The sequence below is a fragment of the Dipodomys merriami genome, unplaced genomic scaffold, assembly GCF_024711535.1.
Source record: "Dipodomys merriami isolate MVZ:Mamm:240054 unplaced genomic scaffold, mDipMer1.0.p SCAF_6, whole genome shotgun sequence".
In the NCBI taxonomy this organism is placed as follows: domain Eukaryota; kingdom Metazoa; phylum Chordata; class Mammalia; order Rodentia; family Heteromyidae; genus Dipodomys; species Dipodomys merriami.
Window position 1 is genome coordinate 57,056,232 of NW_027206179.1, and position 24,884 is coordinate 57,081,115.

At 36.8% G+C, this 24,884-nt stretch overlaps 1 protein-coding gene across 4 annotated transcripts in view; it reads left to right on the forward strand.

Moving 5' to 3' along the window:
• The first annotated feature begins 7,930 nt into the window (after nt 1-7,930).
• Postn (periostin) overlaps nt 7,931-24,884 on the forward strand; it is a 32,374-nt gene continuing 15,420 nt past the window's right edge. For all 4 annotated transcript variants that reach the window (XM_070002924.1, XM_070002925.1, XM_070002927.1 and 1 more), the window contains exons 1-15: nt 7,931-8,071; nt 9,185-9,283; nt 11,847-11,911; nt 13,478-13,635; nt 15,917-16,081; nt 16,908-17,054; nt 17,532-17,673; nt 18,842-19,054; nt 19,515-19,649; nt 20,933-21,081; nt 22,521-22,657; nt 23,707-23,837; nt 24,312-24,442; nt 24,546-24,648; nt 24,758-24,825. In XM_070002924.1, the coding sequence (XP_069859025.1) occupies nt 7,953-8,071; nt 9,185-9,283; nt 11,847-11,911; nt 13,478-13,635; nt 15,917-16,081; nt 16,908-17,054; nt 17,532-17,673; nt 18,842-19,054; nt 19,515-19,649; nt 20,933-21,081; nt 22,521-22,657; nt 23,707-23,837; nt 24,312-24,442; nt 24,546-24,648; nt 24,758-24,825 (1,962 nt within the window). In that variant the 5' untranslated portion in view covers nt 7,931-7,952. The remainder of the gene's footprint in view (nt 8,072-9,184; nt 9,284-11,846; nt 11,912-13,477; nt 13,636-15,916; nt 16,082-16,907; nt 17,055-17,531; nt 17,674-18,841; nt 19,055-19,514; nt 19,650-20,932; nt 21,082-22,520; nt 22,658-23,706; nt 23,838-24,311; nt 24,443-24,545; nt 24,649-24,757; nt 24,826-24,884) is intronic.

Sequence of the window (24,884 nt, forward strand, 5' to 3'; positions counted from 1 at the left end):
TTCTCAATTTTCTTTGAACATTAAGCATCTTCTGCCCTTTCCAAAAGCACGGCCTCAGTGGATAGGTGTTTTATACTCTACTTAATCCAAGCTGTTGTGTTCTGAGGAAAAAGGTCATCCAGGAATTTAGAGAGCTGGCGGGGGGGGGGGGGGGGTTCTTATGCCTTTCTTTTCTTTTTGTAAATTAAGTTTTATTGAAACACTGTCAGTATGTTCACTGTAGTCATTTACTTATGTATTCTCTAAGGTCTGATGCCTTTCTAAATACAAAAGCAACAATCAGGTAACCATTTCATGTATAGCATTCAGCAGATTTCAGTGTGCTTCCACAGTCTCTACGGATTCTAAACCATAAATGATTAAAAGACACTAAAGAAAATGAATAATAGAAATATATGACAGCCTCTGTAGTAGGTTTGGTACAAGAAGAATGGGGAGAGTGAATGTAGAGTGTAAAGGAAGGTGACTATACTTGAAGTACTTAATATGTTGCATGAAAATAACACTGAATTCTTTGAAGAAGAAAGCAGAGGGAATGAAGAAGATTGATAGAGGGGGAATTGGAACAGGGGACATTTTATACATATATGGCGATATCATAGTGAACCCTCTTGTACAACCAATGTATGCTAACAAAACAAAAACAAAAAGAGCCCTAGCTACTCAGGAGGCTGAGATTTGAGGATCCCAACTCAAAGCCAACCAGGGCAGGAAAGTGGGTGAGATTTTTATCTCCAGTAAACTAGTCAGAAAAAGCCAGAAGTGGCACTGTGGCTCAAGTGTTAGAGCACTAGCGTTGAGCAAAAGCAGCTCAGTGATAATTCCCAGGTCCAGATTTCAAGCCTCACGACCAAAAAAAAAAAAAGGCAGACTCAAGGAATTAATGATTGTTTTCTCATTTAAAGTTCAAAGTTACTGTAACTACCATTGAAATTGTTCTTTTAGAAAAACCACACAATGAGTCTCTGTACCCATCTAGTTTCTCTTCCCCTTCCAACCTGAACTAGTTGTTCACTGGGTTCTAGGACACCAGGAAAGAAGTACAGATTACAGATTTGGCATGAAGTCCTGTTGCTCACTGAATTCCCCTTTTCCATACATGTGTGTCTCTGGAAGAACAAAAATATTATGAACACTCAATATTTGTTGGTAGGAAATGGAAAATGATCTTTTTCAATTCCCTTGGCATGGGACCAACACAGTACCTCAAGGTTGCTTTAAAGATAAAGCAATCTTAGTGAATGAAAACCTTCATCAAATGCACACATTTTAGAGAAGCGGTAACTGTTATGACTAAGGTTGAGTGAGGAAAGCAGAAGACCTCAGGATTTAGAGGGATAGCCAAGAAAAGAAAGCTTGGATATTCCACTCAAATCTACACTGGAAATTACTCAGGGAACACTGATGGCTGCTAAAGTTCATAAATAGAGCGTGTTTAGAATTTAATGCGTAAGATTCATTGTAGGAAAGCAGGAGTATTATGACTGACAATTGAGAAAGAAGATCAGGTGTTACTTTTTCTGAAAGGAAGTATGGAACCTCCTAAGAAATTATGTAATGCATTTGTTACATCACACACAAAAAAAGATGAAGAGAATTGAAGATTGTGTTAGACCTGAGCAGATCAGCAGAGAGAATACCTCTACTCATAAGCAAAGGTCTAAGCCTGGGGCCTGAGATTACTCCTATTTCAACGGGAAAGCATCTAAGAAATATGAGTGAATGATTATGAATTATAGTGTTATCACAATTCTGACTATCCTTTCATCAAGCTAAATATATTGGATGGATGTTAAAATTCAAGAACTGAAAGAAATGGACACTATTCAGTTCTTTGCTTTCCTCTCCCTCTTCCTCCCCCTCCCCCTCTACAGCCTCTCATTCTCCCTCCTTTCTTTCTTCTTTCTCCTTCTCCTCCTTCTCTTTTCTCTTCCTCCTCCTTCTTCATCCATGCCAGTACTGGAGCTTGAACTCAGAACTTTATGCTCTACCACTTGAGTCACCCTCTACTTCTGTTGTTTGATAGTTAACTGGAATAAGTCTATCAGATGCCATGTCTGCCTGGGCTGGCTTCAAGCTGCGATCCTCAGCTCTCAGCCTTCTGAGTAGCTAGGATTGCAGGCATGAGCCACTGACCAAGAGTTCTTATAACTACAACAGTTATCCAGTTATCTTATAATCTGAGCTGAAAGAATATCAATAGCAATTTAATTTGTGGACCAGAGAAAGATGATGTCTAGAGTCTTAATTTGAACTAAAACAAAGTTGTCTAGATGCCAATATCAAGAGTGCCAAAGGTAAGAGACAAATACTGTATAAACATGTGAGGGGATCAGTGCATGAAATCAGAACCACAAAATGGTTATTTCCCATTGCAAGTTTGAAGTAAAAAGAAAAAACAATCAGCCATAATTTCTTATGTGCCGTTCACTATTCTGGCAGTGTAGAAAGACACAAAACATGAAGCTATTCATTTTTTGACTAAATATATGCAAATGAAAGGACTCGAGTTTTGAACTTTTATCTGAGTTTAAACATCACTTAATTGTCGGTGCTCTGCACCAGCCTTAAAAACTTTCACAGAAGGGACACATATAAAATAGCTAAAAATTTTATCTGAATTCTGAATTGATTGATATTTTAACAAAAATAAAATACCACTCATAATTTGGATCTTATTCACATATTATCTGCATTTTATTTACATTTATCTGTATTTCCATTTGTTTTAGAAAATTAAAACATGCTTGCAGAAACATTCTGTACTTCAGTTTGCCCACTAGAGGGCTCCAGAGAAACACCAATAAATAGCGCTAATAGAAAACGTTGTCAGTGTCTTAATTGCAAAAGGTAGTCTCACTACCTGAGGGTGAAATGATTGTATTGCTTGACTACCTAGTATGAGTCTTCCGCTTAGTGAGCTTTTAAAGGAAGTAAGAATCTAAATGTACACAGAGAAAATGCATACTACCCACATTTACCCTAAAAAGCTTTTGCCTGGCTTTTAAGTGAGTTAATACTAAAAATACATCTTTTTTTGTTTACTTGGGGTGCAGTTTATCATATCCTTCTAGGCACATAATTGCATTATCTTTGATATATTAGACCAGAGAAGGCTTAGAAGTTGCATTAAATGGATTGAAGAATATCAAATTGGGATATCCCACTTCCTTTTGACTTTACAATGTGCTGGCACAAAGAACCAAATTGATATATTATTGCCTTTTGGCATTGGTTTCTTTGTTTGTTTGTTTGTTGTGCTGGTACTGGGGCTTGAATTCAGGACTTCTCTCTGGTCTTTCCTACCCACTGCCAGCTCTCTATCACTTGGGCCACAATACCTCCAGCTTCAGCTTTTTGCGGATAGTCTCCTAAATTTCCCTATTTGCGATGGCTTTGAACCTGGATTCTCAGATCTCTGCCTCATGAGTATCTAGGATGAAAAGCATGAGCTACCAGCACCTGGTTATATATTGCCTTTTTAACCTCTGTAAGTTGGCCATTGATGTTCAATTTAATTTAATTTGAATGTATATTTTAGATAGAATGAAACACAAAAATTGTAGTTATATTGAGGTCTTAAGACTGTGGATTTGCTTCAGCAAATAATCCCTCACTCAAAAACAAAGACCTTGCACATATTTGGGGATTGTCTTTCCTTTTATGGGACTGTTCACCTAGGTGCTGGGGAAGTCTGGAATTCTCACCTCATAGGTGCTGAGGTACTGAGCAATGCTTTTCCCAAGATGGCACTGCATTGGTTTTCTAGTTTTACTGTGCCTTACAAGTGTATCTTACTAACCAGGAGCCAGTGGCATGCACCTGTATTCTAGGTACTCAGGAGGCTGAGATCTAAGGATCAGGGTTCAAAGTCAACCTACACAGGAAAGTCCATGAGATCCTTATCTCCAACTAACCACTAACAAAACAGAAGTGGCGCTGTGACTCAAAGTGGTAGAGTACTAGCCTTGATGAAAAAGCTCAGGGACAGTGCCCAGGGCCCTGAGTTCAAAACCCAGGTTTTTTGTCAGTTCAACCAAAAAAACCAATGAATTATTGTGTCGTACTATATCTTACTATGTATAACTTACACACAGGATAGGGGCAGATTGAAGTGGCACTCAGGAACTGTTTCCAAAATCCCATAAACTGTAAATTGAAAATTAGGGAGTTAGAAAAAGTATATCTGGTACAAATGATCACTTTAGATCTTTCAAAACCAAAAAAAAATACTAATTTTAAAGTATCTGTTCAGGGTTTGAGTATCCAGATTTGTTGATTTCCTAAGTCCATGTCTAATTCTAGGCAGAGTAGGGCAAGGTTCAAGCTGGTTAAAGGAAGCCTGGTATCACAATGACTTCACAGTCTCCAGAGGCTAGGAGGCAACTTGTGTATTTGGCAAACTGCCAGGTAATTGGCATCCTGATGGCTAGAGACAAATGGTCTTGTCTTTCAGACACATCATTATTTTCAGTTACATAATAAACCATTTCTTCTTTTCATTCATGACTTAACATTTCTAGGTCAGGCTTGGTAACCCTGGAAAGTCAGAAATAATTGTCACAAATCCAGACTTTCCCCTGAGTACTAGGAAAATCCAAGGTCCCGCAAGACTTTTGTGGAAAGAAAAAGAAAAGGCACTCTGTGTGTGTGTGTGTGTGTGTGTGTGTGTGTGTGTGTGTGTGTGTGTGTGTGTGTGGAGAGACAGACAGACAGACAGACAGACAGAAACAGAGATAGAGACAAAGAGAGAACTTGACCTTTGATGAATACTCTGAAGGGGAAAATTATGTCTTCCCAAGGCTTTCCCATCTTTCCTAGGACTTTTCTTCCCATGTGCTCACTCAGCCTACCAGACTGTTCATGATGGCTAGGGCGCAGTCATCAGCCTTGTATTTCTTCGCACTATTTGGCATGTAATATCACACTTCCCAACTGGCCTCGGCTTCTTGAGTTAATGGTAGTATGAGCTTTCCGTCCTTACCTAAAATTTTCCTTCTCCTTGGTTGTTCTCCAATCACTAAATTTGCAAGTACTTTATGCGCACAATCTGGCTCTCATTTCCAAGACCCTGTTAGATGTCATTACTAATCCTAACCGTAAATATTTGTTGAGCGCTGGGCTGTGATGGCCTCCAGGGGTCTTTGGTAAGTTCCAAACACTTCAATGTTCAGGACGGACGGATGTGAAGCTCTGAGAAGAAAGATTCAACCGTTTCTTTGTATTGTATCAGCCTATAGCGTGCTTTTAATAAAAAGCAATCCTCTGTCAAGGGTGGGAAGATTGTGGTCATCTTTTCTCAAGACTGTATTGGGAGGGAATGTTCTAGCAGGTAAATTTATTGACATTGGAGTAGAACTTATTTTTGTGAAGACACTATGTTGAAAATGAACTTTACAACTTCAGGGCAGGAGGGAGGAGTTGGGGAGGTGGGGAGGGAAGGGATCGTAGAGGGGAAACAAAGAGGGGGTAACAATGCTCAATAGGAAAGGTACTCATTACCTTACTCAAGTCACTGTAACCCCTCTGTACAGTATCTTTACAATAAGAAAGTTTTAAAACATTCTTCTATCCTCCTCTATAAGCAACGGCTGACCACCTGCACTGTGTCCGGTATAAAACTAATTGTGAGATCATGCAAGCCGGAGAAAGACACATGAGGTTAGAATGATTCCACTTAGTAAAACATGAATAAGAGATCATTTCTCCCACAAGAAACCAGAGGAAAGGACAGGAATTGACCTTTCATGTTCTCAGGCCTCCTTGTGAAGGATCCGTACCCATTCAGGACCTTACGACATCAACATTGGAAAAGAAGCCTCTGAGTCACATTGTAGCATGTGGTTTGCTTTCTTAGTCAGCTATTACCTGGCTGCAGAATTATTTTAACACTTGAAAGCAGAGCCCCACAGGAAGGCTAACATACAACTCTTCGGATACTCAGAGGGTCTGTGGCCTAATCAGGTCCCCTCTTAAAGCCCATGCATCTGGACAGTGTGGAGAGTTCAGTTAGAATGTCTCTGCATCACCAGGGAGAAAACAATATCCATGTGCTGCACAAACTACCACAAAACATACCGGAACCGAACCACACGTTCAAGCTGAGAGGTAGTGAAGTGTGTCTCTTTGAGGAGGTAAATGATCACGTTCAGCCTAATGTTGATCTCTGACATTCAGATTTCTTTTAGTCAAAGCTTTCTTTTTAAATCCTCTCTGTCTCTCTCTGTCTCTCTCTGTCTCTGTCTCTCTCTCTCTGTCTATCTCTGTCTCTGTCTCTGTCTGTCTCTCTCTCTCTCCTTTTTTGGTAGGTCATGAGGCTTAAACTGGGGGCCTGGGCACTGTCCCTCAGATCTTTTGCTCAAAGCTAGTGCCTAGTGCTCTACTAGTTGAGCTACAGTGCCACTTCTGGTTTTCTGGTGGTGAATTGCACAGACATTGCTGCCTGCTTCAAACCCTGATCCTGAGATCTCAGCCTCCTGAGTAGCTAGGATTACAGGCTTGAGCTGCCAACACTTGGCTTACCTTTCCTTTTTGTAATGAATATTTTTATTACCTTTAGTCCTACAAAAGAGTTGCCATTCAACAAAGCAGTTTATGAATACAGTGCATCGTGATCAGTCACCCTTCCAACATTCTCACCCACCCCTCCCACACCATCACTTTTCTTAATTTTTAGGATATATATTGGATTGATTTTTACCATTTGCCAACGAAGAAGTTTATGTATATTAAATGCAGCTTCTATGTCATCCACCTCCCTTTCTTTCCACCCACTTTCCCTTATTTTTCTCAATTCTCTGATTGTATACAGTGAATCAGTCTCCTTTTTCCCCTTCAGTCACCTATCCCTCTCCTCTTAACCCTGCCATGCCTCTTGTAATAACCCATTTCCTGGTATGCTTAAATAGTATAATTCTTCCAAAAGACAAAATCAAAGCCCAAGATCCAATGCTTTTAACATTTCATGGGAAAATGATAAAAAATAAAATAAAAAGCCCCGTTGGTTGTGAATTCCAGGGTGAAGCATTAAGAGACTTTAGTTGTTCTGGATAAAATAACAAGAAGGATCCTCTTGGCAATAGCCCTACTTCTAAATATGTATTTAATTATCCCATTATTTTTGGATTAGTAGTACTTGTATGCAATCGGGGCTGCCGTGGTATGGTCTGGTGGTTATCAGTTCAATATTCTGCCTGGAGAAACTCCACATCATGTGAACTATGTAACATAAAAAAAAGCAACAAGGCACAAATGTCTTTTTTCTCCCAGCTTTACTTTAGGGAAACATGCCAAAAGTAGATGATATATTCCACCCATTCACTGAGGATGGGAAAGAAAAAGGAAATGGGAGCTTTCATTGTTCAAGTGGGTTGTAAGGAAAATGTGAACTTTCCCATATGCTTTGTCAGCAACTTCGACTTCTGATTTCATAGTCTCTGCAAGTTTTAAAAACTTGCACAGTTTTAAAAAATTGGTTCATCGGATCTTTTGTAGTTATCAGATTGAACATTGTTTCCAGAGGGAACATTCACCTTGCGATTGTTGTGTGGGATGGCTGTGACAACTGTGATTTAAAAAGAAAATCAAACATTAATGTCACTTCAGACTATTCCATAAAACAAAGACAAAAGCATGTCCATAACAAACTTCTAATGTACTACAGGATCTGGCTAAAATATGAATGTGCCACAAGTGGCTGTTTTTCATGCGATTAAAAATAAAATCCCTTCTTTACAGTGAGACAAAAAGCAACTCAGAGTCCTCAGGAAATAGAAGAAACTTAAACAGATTTTCTCTCTGGCAGCTTGAAGTTGCTAATGTTTCTTGGAAAGCATTCAGATTCCCAGGTTGATACACACAGCGTCCCCTCCCACAGCCCTGCCATGTATATAAACTCTGCTCTCCAAAGCCCATTGCCAGTTCTCTTCAAGGATTAACTGGAGAGACTAAAGATGATTCCTTTCTTAGCCACATTTGCTCTGCTCCTGCTGTGCACTGTTAACCCTGCAGTTGCCAATGGTTATTATGACAAGGTGTTGGCTCACAGCCGGATCAGGGGCCGAGATCAGGGGTAAGTTATTGGCTTGTTTGATATACTTCTTCCACCTTTACCTTATTAGATGAACAAGACTATATACAGTCCCTTATATGTATACTTCAAAGTGTGTTTTTCTACTTGTTCATGGCGCTGAGAGGAGCAAATAATGACTATTTTATGATTTATATTATGTATTTAAACCAAATTTTATTTGGTTTATTGCCAAAATACCTTGAAGTATTACTGCTTTATATTCACTGTTCACCTAATGAACAAAAGGCATTCCTTTACAATTCAGTTTACTTGTGTTTTCAATTCTTTCCAAAATTCTGGAATGGAATTTTCAAACTTAAAGTATCTTATGTTAGAGACAATCATGTGAAGAGCTTTGAAATAGCTCCTGTAAATGTCAGAGCACATTTCATGTAAATTAAATATGAAGGGTAAATACCAGGCAATGTGACTAGTTCTCTTCCTTACATGTCTGACACTACTCACTTCAAAAAGTGACTAGGTATGACTTAGACCTGACTAAGTAACTTTGCCAGGCCCTTAGACTTTAGTGGATATGGGCATTTGTTCCTTTGTCTCACAGTAAAAAGACAACTTCCAAATTGTTAAGAGAAAAAAAACCCACATTTAGAACTGTGGGAGAGGATGATTAGACTTACTGCTTCCATTCACAGAAATATATCTTCCTTTATGAATCTCTCTTGTTCAGAAGTTAATTGGAGTACTGTTATTTCTGTAACTACCTAGGAAATTAGAGAGTTAGAATATCTGTGCATAATAAAACTTGGATCTTTTGATCTCACATTCCAAGAGAGTCTGAAGTCATCCCCATCCTCCAAATGAGTTTGTGTGAAAAGACACATTAAAAAGTATGTGTGAGTATTCCTCGTAGGTTAACTTTTTGAACTATTTGGTTTTAGACTCTCAGAGAATGATTTCTCCCACCACATGTACATCCCCATAGAATTCAGCAGGATTGGACCAGGAATTAGAATTAGATTTGTTCCACCTAAAGCTACATCTTTAAAAATTAAATGCATAAATTAACTTTTTTTAAAAAAGCATCTGACTAATCACTATGAAAATGTAATCACCATTAGAACATTAATTCTTTCTCTACCCTCCATTTTCCAGCCCAAATGTCTGTGCCCTCCAACAGATTCTGGGCACCAAGAAGAAATACTTTAGCTCTTGCAAGAGTTGGTATCAAGGTGCCATCTGCGGGAAGAAAACGTAAGTCCCATCTTTCTTACCTGCCAGTTCCACGGATAACAATGATTTACATGCTTCTTGTTGTGTATATATATATAAAATACTTCCCAAATTGCCATCTTTTAAAAGAAGAGATCAGATGGATGCCAGTGGCTCATGCTGTAAGCCTAGCTCATCAGAATGAGTCTGAGGGTCACGGTTTTAAGCCAGCTCAAACAGAAAAGCCTGGTTAATCTCCAATTACCCATCAAAAAGCTAGAAGTGGAGGTGGTATTGCTCAAGGGGAAGGACAGCAGACTTGAGCCAAAGACTACCAAGAGCATAAGGTTCCAAGTTTAAACCCTACCTGGTACCAGCGGGCATGCACACACACACACACACACACACACACACACGCACGCACACACACACACACACACACCAAAAATAATGGAAAAAGGAAAAAGAATCATATATAGATAAAGAAACTTCCCCTTGCACTACTACTAGTGGAACTCAAATTTCTCCCCAAATCCACGTGTTAGAAGCCACACAGAGGCAGATCACATGACAATGTGCTTTCCTATGAAATCAGAATGAAAGACAGGTTACGCTGCTTCTCCTCTTTTCTCTTCCTTCTCCCTGCCTTTTATATCCTACTTGACACACTTGCTTATTTTACCACAAATATTGGTGGGAAAAATAAAGGTGCGGGAGATATAAATGGCAAGAACTGCTTATGTGGTCCAAATTGGTCATTTTACAATGAGAGAACTGAGTCACAGGTAGGATAGGTAGCTAAAGCATAATATCTATATATCATCTATCTATCAATACCTATATCATCTCCCTATCTCTATCTAGCTCTGTATCTATAGCAATACCTATCTATCCACATATCTATCTATCTATCTATCTATCTATCTATCTATCTATCTATCTATCTATCTATCTATCTGTATATATCTATGTATTCTTCTAAGAAGAAATACAATCTTAGCTGGGTTATGAATCCCAATAGCAACCTAAGTCTAGGAACCACAGGATTTGGCATCTGGTATTCATTGACTTCACAGATTTGTACCGGATTTTAGTGGGGGAGAGGGTAACTGAAGCTTGCACTCAGGGCCTGGGCACTGTCCCTTCACTTTTATACTCAGGCTGGCACTCTACCACTGAGCCACATTTCTACTTCTGGTTTGTTTGCTAGTTAACTGGATTTAAGAGTCTCATGGACTTTCTTCCCTGAGCTGACTTGGAACCATGATCCTCAGATCTCAGTCCCCTAAGATCTAGGATTTAGGATACAGACACAGGCATGAGCCACTAACACCCAGCTGGATACTTTCTTGACCTAGACATTGTTCTTACTCACTTGCAGACATCTGCTAGGTTTGTGAGTCATTCACACAATTATTCTGCAAGTCTGTGTTCACAATGGTATTCCCACCCTTCTAGTCAGCCTTCAGTTGGGAACTCTAAGGCTCTAGATTCTCCTTTGTTCTTTCACTGTAGAATATTGTAAGACATATTTGGAATACACACTAATTACAAAAAGAAAGGGCATGCACTCCAAATTTTTAGGGGGGAAAATTTTATTGCATCCTTCCTGGAAGCTAAGGAATATGCTGTAATCATACTTTAACTATCTAATTATATTAGAAATGCCAAAGTTTATGTAGAACATAAGCCAAGATTCTTTCTTGTGTTCCTTTAAAAAAAATCCTGCTTCAAAGTTTGGCCTCTTACCAGAAATGTAACAGTGTCTCCTTTGTTAAATTATATTAGCGAATTTTCCCCAAGCGCTTTATTTTCACAAGCACTTTACATCTGTGCACTGAAGTTAACGCAAAGGCTAATTTCAGATAACCAGAGAAGTCAATCACACTGACAAGAAGAAGGCCTGGCTTGCCAACTGCTCACTTCTCCTACAGTTTCCAGAAACATCTTTAAGACTTTGTATATCTGTTGACAAAATTGTTTGCCTTCTGATTGAACTGTTGCTTTGGAAATTTTAGGGAAGTAATGAGAAAGCCTAATAAGAAACAAGAACTGTCCTAGATTTAATCTACTGGGCACAATATATATTGGTCCAGTAACAAAGTGCTCTGTAAATGCCCTATAGAATGGAAGTGCCATTTTCCATTGCCGTTCTATGAAATTTTGGTTTCTATTCCAAAAATGAAGGTAATAGAAAATAATACAAATGAAACAACAAGTTTCTCTCACTGCAGAAAAAAGAATTAAGAAATTTTAAAGCTTATATTAACATAATGAAATTAATAGTTCCATTGATCATTCAAATGACGTAACATTATTTATCTGCATTAGAAATCAAATTTTATAGAGTATCACCACTCCCCTGTGAGCACAAATTATTGATACTGAATCCATCTCTAATAGTTGAGACATCTTTCTACCAAGTAGTGGGATTAAGATTCTAGAATATTTCCCCTTCAGAGAGAAGTCAAACTAATATAAATATATTGGTCCCAGAATACGGGAATAAAACAAAATCGTAGAAATAAATGATATATGTGTAAGTTCGCGTCGAATATATCCTAAGCATTTATCCATTTTAATGTTTCTTTTCTGTAACATATAGGACTGTAACATATGAATGCTGTCCTGGTTATATGAGAATGGAGGGAATGAAAGGCTGCCCAGCAGGTAAAAAAAAAAAAAAAAATCAAACTAAATTTTCTGAATTAAGTGAGAAACTCGTCTTGTGGGAGGAAAAAAAGTTGAAAGAAAAGGTAGAGAAGTCACTTGTATGTGTGTGCATCTATGTAGCACCATCATAAATCAAAGTTCTCCAACTCTTTGTCCTAATTATGTGTTTATTATAATGATAAAATATTGTTACACACTCAATGTTGGATAATACAGAAGAAGCCTAATTTGAATCTCAGTGTAAAGTAGTTCAACTGCCCCTCAATAAAAAGTCTCTACAAAAATCCCTTTTGTAAGCCAGAAGCCAGTGACTCACACCTATAATCCTAGCTACTCAGGAGGCTGAGATCTGAGGATTGTAGTTCACAGCCAGCCTGGGCAGGAAAGTCCATGAGACTCTTATCTTCAATTAATCACAGAAAAAGCTGGAAGTGGTGCTGTGGCCCAAGTCTTAGAGCACTAGCCTTGAGCAAGAGGAGACCAGGGACAGCACTTGGGCAAAGTTCAAGTCCCAGGACTGGCAAAAAGAGAAAAGAATCCTTTTTGTTGGACTTGTTTACAACCATGGCCCTTGCTACTTAGCAAGGTAACATCTTCCCTAGTTTGAACAGCTGCCAACTAGAGAAGAAAATAGCTTATACATTCCCTCTGGAATTTTAGACATTTAAATATTAATTCTGTCATCTCATCTAAGACTCTGAACAAATGTAGTAACTGTTTCCTCCTTGATGAGTGTTCGAAATTATACCAATTATCAGATAAGATAAGGTCAGAATAATAAGCTGGATGTACACAAAAGATATATCTTTTCAGATTAGCATTTAAACATTAGTCTCTTTTGTCACTCAGAATAAACATTCTGAAAGTGTTACTTTCCTCTGTTTTCTTGATAAAATCAAAATGAAAAGAAGCTGGTCAATATATTGCTTTTCAAAAACCCCAAATTTAAATAATGATCAAATGACTTACTATCTTCTAATCAATAAGATAGAAATTGTTACCTTTGCCCTCATCAAAGAGAGCTTTGTTCTTGTTTTTTTGTTTTTGTTTTTGTTTTTGATAAAATAGAGATATCTTCTAACAATTAGTATTGCCAATTGACACCCAAAGAGACTAAATGTTGATTCAAGGGGATAGTTTTAAATTAATTTTTCTCTCAACTTATATGATAAAAGAAATAATAAATTAGGAGTGGATTATAGTACTTAGCACTGAAAAGAAAGACTTTCTCTACTGTAAAAGTGATATATAGAGGGGTTACAGTTACATAAGTCAGGCAATGAGTAGATTTATATTTGAACAGGGTCACCCCTCTCTCATGTTCTCCCAGTTTTTCCCTTTCCAACCCCTTTCCCCTCCCCAAGTTGTAAAGTGAGTATCACCATTGAATTCATTCACCATTTGTCCCACTGTTCAGAATTTCTCTAAAATGGCTGATTCATGGAAATGTTATTGCTGGAATTATTAATTAGATGCATGTGGCGGGTGTAGAATTCAAGTGATTGGAGAAAGATATTCTGGAAATATTCTCCTAAGCCCTTCTCTGTTTCCTGATTCTTTCAGTTATGCCTATTGACCATGTTTACGGCACCCTGGGAATTGTGGGGGCCACTACAACTCAGCACTATTCTGATGTATCAAGACTGAGGGAAGAGATCGAAGGAAAGGGGTCCTACACTTACTTTGCACCGAGTAATGAGGCGTGGGACAACTTGGATTCTGTAATTCCCTATTTTTATTCATATATTTAATGTCTGCTCTTCTCATTTCATTTAAATTGATTAACTTAAGTATTAATAGAAATCTTCTATCTTTCCATTTGCAAATACTTGAGAATATATGAATGCGTCAGTTATTGATGAAAGTAAAGCACATTCCTACAGGCATAAATAGAAATAACTCCCCAAAAGAAATACAGAATTTTTTAAGAGAAATCAAGAAGATTGTAAGCAGGGCTCAATAGTAGAGTGCTTGTATAGAAAGCATGAGGTCCTGAGTTCAAACTTTAGTATGGCCTAGATAAACAGATGTACAGAAAGAATCTAGACTAAAAGAATATTTCTTGTTATTGTTATTATTAATATTATCATACTTTATTCCTTTCCTCTTTTTGGTAGTGAAAAATACATGTAACTTCAAATATTTGGTGGAAATGCAAATTAAGAAGCCTAGTGAAATTTGAAATCTATCTAAAGCTATATCAATGGCAGTTCAGGGATTTTCATATGTGTAAATATGTATACATAGTTATATGAACTGCTGGAATCAATACAGTTGATTTTCAGACATGGTGTAAAGTCTAATGTACAGCACACTCAAATGACACAACTACCAAATCTGTAGAGCTAGTATATAAATACCTGTTTTCTATTTATAGCTTTTATTTGGTATTAATATAGATTGAAAGTTCCTATTGCAGTATTAATATAGATTGAAAGTTCCTATTGCAGTCAGATACTTACTCACACATAGGCATATTTCTCTAGCCATTATTTCACCATGTTAGCTATGTGGTTAAAAGCTTGAGTTGTAGCACTCTACCTTATGGTTACTCTTCCCCACATCTGTATCTTCTCTAGCTCCCCTTGATTAGTCTTCTTCCCTTCCCCAAGAAGAAAACATTAAAAAAAAAACTTTTCTGGGAACTCAACTCCACTCTTTAATTGCACTTATGATGACTTTAGAGCTTGTAGCTATGAAATCTGTTTCTTGCTCTTGTTTTTCCCTGTAAAATCAAGCCATTTCTAATGTCTATATTCATACCACCTACACCTTGAAGTGAGATGTATTCAATATGCACTTGATGTTCTTTCATTCCATAAATATGATTTCTTCTTTTTCCCCCATAATTGGCAGAATCAAACTCAATGTGCAGAATTAAACACTGTACATCATTTTCATTTCCCCTCTCTACTTCTTACAAACTATTATAATCAAGCCTAGCTCATGTTTGATCTATAGTTAATACTATTAACATTCTTATTTCCACAGAGCTTTGCCACTCAATCAGCTTCTAAATGTTCGTTCTAATTTCTATATTGCAATGTAAAGAACCTTGCAGTGGTTCTTAATTGCCAGTTCCATTTACTCCTTACTCAGGCATTAAGCACTTTTTCATTATTATACTAAATACCTTAGCAGATGTCTTCTTCATGTTATCTGGGAAACATAAAAGTGTGGGTTAGCAAAAATAGACAACATCTGTTCTCTCAACACTCATCCTACATTAATCAGAGGACTCAGAGTGGCATCAAAGCATTCCTATCCATTTAAGCTTATCTACTGTTGCATGCTTATCTCTAAACTAAGAATAGCTGGCATTTCTCCTTTGACTTCTAAAGCCCTTTATTTTTACCACTGTGCTAAAATCTTGATTTACTTTTGCCTACTGTAACCATTATGTTGAGTTTTCACCTTGCTTACATTTTCTATTACATTGCAAACACCATGATCTAGCACATAGCATTGATGGTGGTTGAATTCTTGAATTTGTTATGAAATAAGCATAACATCTTTATTAAATCTTGAGTGTTGTATGCATTTCTGTGTTTTTTTTCCTCACTTAAAACATTATCTGATAATGTCAGGTTCCTCAAGATTGCCTTGTCAACAATATATTCATTAAAAATTTTGCTTTATCTCTGAAAATACCTAAACACTCTGATAGTTCCTAGACACGCATACAACTTAAATTTATAAATGTCTTTAACCAAAAAAAAATCCTTAACCAATTCAAGTAATGTCATTTTAAGTATTTTTATCCATTTTACTTTGTCAACTATAATGCATTAAGAAAGTAACAAGAAAGTGGAAATAGAGTGATAAACAAAGGAGAAGGTAACAATGCTCAAAAGGAAATGTACTCATTACTTTATTCATGTAACTGTAACCCCTCTGTACACTATTTTTACAATAAAAAACATATTAAAAAAAGAAAATCTCAAAAATCTGATAAACTAGCACAGACATAAGAAAATAAACTTAAACTTCATTTTTTTCCAGGATATCCGTAGAGGATTAGAGAACAATGTTAATGTAGAATTATTGAATGCCTTGCATAGCCACATGGTTAATAAGAGGTTGCTGACCAAGGACTTAAAACATGGCATGGTTATTCCTTCAATGTACAACAACTTGGGGCTTTTCATTAACCATTATCCTAATGGGGTAAGTTTCCTTTGTAAACCATACATTACTCAATTTGTTTTCTTAATTGTGCCTGTCCCTTTTGTATAATGTTCACATAAATTATAAAATTAACATCACATGAAATAGCTATATTAAGACTTCCAAAATACAGGGTATTTTCAATACAGTTACTGTCTCCTACAAATAATTGTGAAGGATGAGTTACATTGGCAGTTCACTAACAGTAGAATTGGATGTCCTAATATAGGAACATTTTCCTAGTTGATGTGTCTCAAATCATTTTTATAGATAAGCAATAAAGGATCATCAGAGGACAATCCCTAGCTACTAAGTATACTGATTGCCCTTCTCAGGGTTTGGGTCAGACTCGGTGGCAAATTGCCCACAAAATCATAAGATTCTTTCAACAGTCAGATTCCCAGGGACAGAAAATTCAGTATTGAGGCAATAGATAGCAAGTCATTGCAAGAGAACTCATTATCCTGTTGCAATAATTACTTGTCTCTGTCACAAGTTATTTTAGGATGAATTTGAATTATTTATATAACCCTCTGACACATTAGAAATAGTTTATGATTATTTCCTTTGAAGAAAGAACAAAAAATAGTTTGGATCATGGTTCTAGATATACTAGTTATAGCTCTTACGTCCTGAGCCTGCATGGTTTTCTCTTAGTGGTTTGTGTTTCAGAGATAGCAAAATGTAAGTCAGATTCCACAGTATTTGCATTCAGAATACAAGCTCCTTCATCTGTACTTATTGGGGGGAAAATTAGGAATGATCGTGCTGTTAGTGTGTAGCTCTGAGTTTCAGTGGATAATTCTGGCTTTACAAATGATTACAGGTTGTCACCGTTAACTGTGCTCGGGTCATCCATGGGAACCAGATTGCAACAAACGGTGTGGTACATGTCATTGACCGGGTGCTTACACAGATTGGTACCTCCATCCAAGACTTCCTGGAAGCAGAAGATGAACTTTCCTCTTTTAGAGTAAGGACAAGGATTGTTTCCTTTTGTGTCATTGAAGTTACTCCCTCCCCTTTCCCTGTTAAAATTCAAGAACAACAAAAATACTGCTAAGCAAAACTGATGGAAAAAGTAACAGGTATATTTCATAAGGTGGGAAGATTTACATTTTCTTCAGGAGATATCATCTAACCTGAAGTAATAAGGAGTAGGGTATGATTGATCAGTAATGATTCCTTTTGTGTGTCCATCTCAGTTCTTGTATGCACTGCTCTAGTTGAATATTGGCAGGGTTTCCCCTCTAGAAAACACAATTTGAGGAAAGTTGGAAATGAATGGAGTGTGCCCAAAAAGTAAGGCTGAAATATCTAAAAAGAATGAACAAGGTGTAGATGGAAGTTTTCAACTCCCTTATGACTGCTAGGGCAAATGTGTTATGATTTTCTTTTTGATTTTTCAGTGTGCCTGTGTACTGTCTCTAAGATCACATTTGTGTTTCAGACAGCTGCCATCACATCTGACTTATTGGAGTCCCTTGGGAGAGATGGCCACTTCACGCTCTTTGCTCCAACCAATGAGGCTTTTGAAAAACTCCCCAGAGGGGTCCTAGAAAGGATCATGGGAGACAAAGTGGCTTCTGAAGGTAGTACAATGTTTTCCTCCCTGAGAAGCCATCCAGTCCTTGGAGAAGAAGGAGATGAAAAAGAGACAGGTTCTTTTTCAAGAACCAAGAATAGAATCAGGAAAGACTAAGGATAAGGAAAGACAGAAAGTGTGTATTCTGAGGGACACTAAAAATACCTTTAAATATTCAGGTGCTAGTGGCTCATACCTGTAATCTTGGCTACTTGGAGGCTGAGATCTGAGACTCATGGTTTAAAGCCAACCCTGGGCAGAAAAGCTTGTGAGACTCTTACAATTACAATTAACTACCCAAAAAAAGCCAAAAAATGGAGCTGTGGTTCAAGTGGTAGAATGTTAACCTTGAGTAAAATAGCTCAGGGACAGAACCCAGGCCCTGAGATCCAGCTCCATTATCTGTACTGTATACACACACACACACACACACACACACACACACACACACACACACACACACACACACACCTTTTTTTAGAAGTTCTTGAAAATGTAGATTGAAAAATCTTCAAATATCAATATCAAGATCTCAGTCTTAGTGCTCTTTTGAAAAACTAAGTAGCATTAAATACATATATATTTACATACTCATCTGTGTATCTGTATTTATATGTAAATATATCCCTATGTATGTGTGTATATTTATTTGAGGATATAAGTCTATATATAGCATAGTTAAGGCATAGATCCCTCAAAAATCCTTCTAGAAATCATCTTTATTTTGGCTACTAGTAGATACCATCCGTACAGAATTGTCTCTCCTCCAACCTTTACCAAGTTCATTGCAAATTACTGACAGGTAGTTAGTCTGTCTCTTAGAAGTAGCTAGTCTCTTACCTCCTGCCAAGCAGAGCTGATTCTGTTGAGGAGTTCATGAGGGCAAGAGGGGTGGAACACATAAACTGTTAAGATGATTAAATCTTCAGCTACTTAAAGATAATAATAAATATAAAGAGTAGTAGTAAATATCTTTAAAGAGAGAGAGCTTTGACTTGCTGGGCAGTACTGTACGACTTAAGTCACAACTTCAACCCTCTCATACTTTAGGGCTTCCAAACATGTCGGGGTTTTTTAGATTCACATATTTCTTCAAGGAAACACATCTTTTAAGAGTTCAATGATATTTCCCTTCTTCTTAAAGATTGCTTTTTTTCTGTAAATCTCTACATCAGCTCTCATGAAGTACCACATTTTAAATACTCTGCAATGTTCTGAGGCGATCATGGGAGGAGGTGTGTTCGAGACCATGGAAGGAAACACAATTGAGATCGGCTGTGAAGGCGACAGCATCACAATAAATGGAATCAAAATGGTGAACAAAAAAGACATTGTGACAAAGAATGGTGTGATTCATTTGATCGATGAAGTCCTCATTCCTGATTCTGGTGAGCAATAGTTTCCTATTTCCTTAGCTATCAATTATGGTGTCTCATGAGTAAATGCATGCTGAAAAAAATGCATGTGCAGTACAAAGAATGGAATGTGAAGCACAAATGCAAAGTGACCTGTGAGCTAGTAGAGTAATTAGCAGGAACCCTGGGTAGCTCTGAGCCTTCCATGCATGGAAGGCTGTCTAACATCTACTATTTATAAAGTGCCAGAGTTTTTCTTAGCAACAATTTTTTTTTTAAAAAGGGAAATGGTAGACAAGTAAATGAAGAAATCATGATTCTCCAATGATAGAAAGAAAGTTCTATGGTTATCAGTCTCTCAAAAGGAAAATTGGAGCTCTTTTTCCTAAGGAAAGGCAGATATCTAACTAGATTGATGTTGCAGTAAATAGCTTATTATCATCTCAGGATGATGATAATATCAATGATGATGTGGTGATGGTTTGTTTTACAGCCAAACAAGTGATGGAACTGGCTGGAAAACAGCAAACTACTTTCACAGACCTTATGGCTCAATTAGGTTTGGCATCTTCTCTGAAGCCAGAGGGAGAATATACTTTGTTGGCACCTGTGAACAATGCATTTTCTGGTATGTGCTGGACATTGTTGCTTCTTCTTTCCCTAAAACAGACCTTTATCCCTTCACCATGAGTATTTGCACTAACCAATAATAGATGTTTGACAAAGTGCTAGTTTGTACATTAGCTACATATACTTAGTGTGAATACCAAACTGTCTCTATTAAAATGTCCTTCATTTCAAAACATTGCATTTAAACACTAATCGTAGACTGAGAGTGAAAGTTTGTAATATAGTATGCATTTTTATTGCAAATCGGTATTTCCAGCACATATAGGATGTAGAAAAAGCTCTTAAAAATAAATCTCATTATTGGTTTATTTGATACCAATATAATATTTAGAAATAAATAGGAATATTTTCCATTCCAGTTTGGAAAGTTTAGATATCAAATTATACTTTAAAAATGACATTGATACACTTTAATATCATGATATGAAATATTGTGCTTTTTCACCTAATAGTTGATATTGACTGCGAATATTTACATAGTGCAAATTGGCCCCTTTACCAGAAAAATGATTCCCCAAGGAAATCTTTAAATTTTATTATTCATATTTTAAAAGTCAGTCTTTTATGTTAAATTGTGACATAGAAAATTATTGAGTAAAACTCAAACTTCTAAAAATACTATTTTCTTATTTGTAGTGATATTTCATATATTTTGACATGTATAAGTTTAAAATGTTTGAGTGCCTTGATTCTATTGCCAGTAATAAAGAATTAAGAAATGACTCATCGGGCTGGGAAGTTGGCTCAGTGGTAGAGCGCTTGCCTTGCATGCCTGAGGCCCTGGGTTCGATTCCCCAGCACCACATAAGCAAAAAAAGGAAAAAAGCCGGAAGTGGCGCTGTGGCTCAAGTGGTAGAGCGCTAGCCTTGAGCTGAAGAGCTGAGGGACAGCACCCAGGCCCAGAGTTCAGGCCCCACGACCGGACCCCCCCCCCCAAAACAAAACAAAACAAAACAAGAAATGACTCATCAATAATCATTCATGCAGCTAACAGACATTTAGTTGTCAGAAAAATACTGTGGCCTTTTCCAACAGCCACTATGAAAGTGTGGAGCCCAAGTAGAGATTCAGCCCAGTGTCTAAACTGCACTAAACCATGTTAAAATAATCAGAGGTAATAGGTCACAGAGTTTCCAACTGGTGAATCAAATTGCTGGCCTTGAACATTTATTTGACTCTTCTAATGTATAAGTGTGCCACATCAATATTCACTTCATGTTTATCTCATACCTAAAGAAACTCATGTTTCCCATATATCTTTCTTCATGAATTTACTCATAGATGATACTCTGAGCATGGATCAGCGCCTTCTTAAATTAATTCTGCAGAATCATATACTGAAAGTAAAAGTTGGGCTTAGTGATCTGTACAATGGACAAGTACTGGAGACCATTGGAGGCAAGCAACTCAGAGTCTTCGTGTATCGTACAGTAAGTGAATCAGAACACCAAGCATCCAGATTGGTCCAAATGTCACATGATCCACTCTTGTCAAAGAATTGTCATGACAAATACTTGCCACAATTTTACAAATGTGACTTCAGATAAATGTCCATAGAAAAGTCAGGGAATAGGATAGGCTGGGTGCAAAACAACTGTGGATAAAGTATACCAAAAATAGTATGCATTAAAAACTCAGATAATCAGCAGTTATTCCATTAAATAAATAACTTATTTTCTAGATTGTTATTTAAACTCTAAAATGTAATAAAAACTCTTCAAAACTATGCTTTTTATTTGCACAGTAATTTATACCTAACAAGAAAGTTATTATTATTATTACCAACATCATTATCTTTAGTTATACAAAGGAGTCACCATTTAACAAATCAATTTATGAATGATAATATAATGCTTTATTTTAATATAATCATCCAACAATAGGATGACATTCGAGGTATATTTTTATAGACATAGACTTATGGAGTCCATAAAATGAGCCTAAAATACATCAACCAGCAGAAATATTTCTAGAAATACTTTTTAATCAAAATTACAGTGCAAATACTTTTGCTGTTCAATTTCTGTCCAGAGCACATGGAGTTACAACTAAAAATTTCTTTGGAAGTCAAGTATTTTCCAGAACTTATTATTGTACTCAGAGACTATTTCTATAGCTTCACAATTCCAAAGCACACATTTTTATTAAGGAAGCTTCGCTTTAAATGATGAATAATTCTGTATCATAAACAAAAAAGAAAATATAATAAATTTTTTTGTCAGTTGTGAAACTTGAACTCAGGGCCTGGGCATTGTCCCTGAAATATTTTGCTCAAGGATAGCACTCTACCACTTAAGCCACAGTGCCACTTCCAATTTTGAGTGGTTAATTGACAATTAAGAGTCTCACGGGGACTTTTATACCTGAGCTAGCTTCTAACCAGGATCCTCAGATCTCAGCCTCCTGAATAGCTAGAATTCTAGAGGCATGAACCACCAGTGCCTAGCAGGAAAATGTAATTAATATTTTTAAACTTTTTTTTTTGGCTGGTCATGGGGCTTGAACTCTGGGCTTGTAGTTAATATTTTTAAGGACCAGTAGAGACACTGAAGCCAGCACACTTCACATTTACTATTGACCTATTAAAAAGGGTCTGGAAAAAAATAGCTCAAACTTGAAAAGAGATTGTGGAAAATGTAGAATTGAACTCTACAAAACTTCTGTAACTTGCTGACCAAACTGCAGGTCAAATGTCTAAGGTAGCTGAACCTGTATAGAAAAGCTGACTGGATAAGAAGTCTGAAGTCAGTTAGTCTGACAGAGGACATTTCCTCTGGTCCTCAGAGGTTATGACCTCTCAGAAAAGCCAATTCAATGGGAAATTTCCAGCCACCCGAAGGACACCTTGTATTGTTCTTCGCTTTGGTAGGCTGTTTGCATTGAGAATTCTTGCATGGTGAGAGGAAGCAAGCAGGGAAGAAATGGTGTCATTCATATATTCAGAGAAATCATCCAACCTGCAGATAAATCCCTCCATGAAAAACTAAGACAAGACAAGCGTTTCAGGTAAGCTTATTAACTGCACCTTCACACACACACACACACACACACACAATTACTGCCATATTTTGTCTCATAATTATTTTCCAAAAAGCCTTGTAGTTTCCAGTATTAATAAGAACAGAATTTAGCATAAAAAGTCCATAATAGGTTTTAAGTTTGTATGTGCTTTGGTCTGCTTTCTGTAATGCCATAATATAACTTTTTTTTGTCAGTTGTGGGGGCTGAACTCTGGGCCTGGGTGCTGTCCCTCAGCTATTCGGTTCAAGGCTAGTGCTCCACCACTTGAGCCACAGTGCCACTTCTGGATTTTTTTCTGCTTATGTGGTACTGAGGAATCGAACCCAGGGCCTCATGCATGTGAGGCAAGCACTCTACCACTGAGCCAACTTCCCAGCCCCCATAATATAACTTAATGAGTAAAATAAATCTGATAGGCTGAACTTCTCTTTGAAAATTTCCTTATAGTGAAATTTTATATTGTCACTTTCAAATTATATTACATATCATGTAATATACTAAATGATCATATATTAAATGATATATTATTTACAGTGATAATATATATTAGAAAAGATGATTTGATAGAATACTAAAGGTTTTTTTTTTTTTAAGAAAGTCTCTGTTTTACAATAAAGCATGTCCTTGACAAGTAAATGTTTAAATAGGGATACAGGTTGACCCAGTGTAACAATGAACTTTACAATTTAGGTGGGGGCTGGAGGGGGGGTAATGGTTATGGAGGTGGGAGGGAAGGGATGGTAGGGGAAAAACAAAGGAGGAGGCAACAATGCTTGGTAAGAAATGTACTAATTACTTTGCTCATGTAACTGTAACCCCTCTGTGCAGTATTTTAACAATTAAAAAATATTTTAAAATTAAGTCATTCTCTATTACAAAATTTTCTTAGGAGGTAGATTGCACTGGAAATATATATTAAAATGTGGAGGTTTCTCACTCCTGAATAAGTAGAATCTATTTTCCTGTATGCATTGTGGTTGAATATACCCAAATCTAAATCTCCCCCCAAATGAATGCATCTCCTTTCTGTTTAGTGTTTTCCTCAGCCTGCTTGAAGCTGCAGACTTAAAAGATCTTCTAAGTCAACCTGGAGATTGGACCTTATTCGCACCAACCAATGATGCTTTCAAGGGAATGACAAACGAAGAAAAGGAAACTCTGATCCGTGAGTATAAGTGACTACTAGCTATTCACCCTTGGGTTTCAGGATATAACTTTTTCCTCAAGCATTCTTGTTCACTCCAACATTAATCCAAAACAGATTCCCCTCCTCTGTATTCTTGGCAAGCTTCAATTTCCTTTAATTCCACATGGGATGTGTGAGGAGCCTTTCATAAACTTACTACCCATGTGTTTTTATTGGTGAAAAGACAACCAAGGACATAATAGGAAAGAAATAATCATAATGCCAAAACTAACTCAGTATTTTTCTCCTAGTAAGTTGCAGAATATTCTGATCTCATTGGAATGATTAATGCAGCATTGATATCAACTTGAGAAAATAATGACATTATAAAAAAATGCAGTGTTGGGAAAATAAAATAAAGCCCAAATTTTTGAGTTCCTTTGTACTTATAGTATCACATGTCAGAAAACAATGATATAATAGTAAATAAATATGAACATTTTTTTCTCCTAGGGGACAAAAATGCTCTCCAAAACATCATCCTTTATCATCTGACACCAGGTGTTTACATTGGAAAAGGATTTGAACCTGGTGTCACTAACATTCTAAAGACCACACAAGGAAGCAAAATCTATCTGAAAGGGGTAAGCTGTCTAGAATGAATTTATAGTAATGTTTAAATATCATTAAATTATCCTAATGTCCATTCTTTATTAAATTTCTTCCTGACATCTTATATTTGGCTAGGGAAATGAAACACTTCTGGTAAATGAATTAAAGTCCAAAGAATCTGACATTATGACCACGAATGGTGTAATTCATGTTGTGGATAAACTTCTCTATCCAGCAGGTTGGTAATTCTTGAATCCATTAATGGAATAAGACTTTTTTATATAATATAAACCTAGGTTTTTATTTCACATTTTCTTACCAATATTCACTTAATATTCCTTCAATAGACATACCTGTTGGAAATGATCGGCTGCTGGAAATACTTAACAAACTGATCAAATACATCCAAATTAAGGTACAGAATGATATTTGGTTTATTTTCATACATTAAACAGATATCATAGTTTTAACATG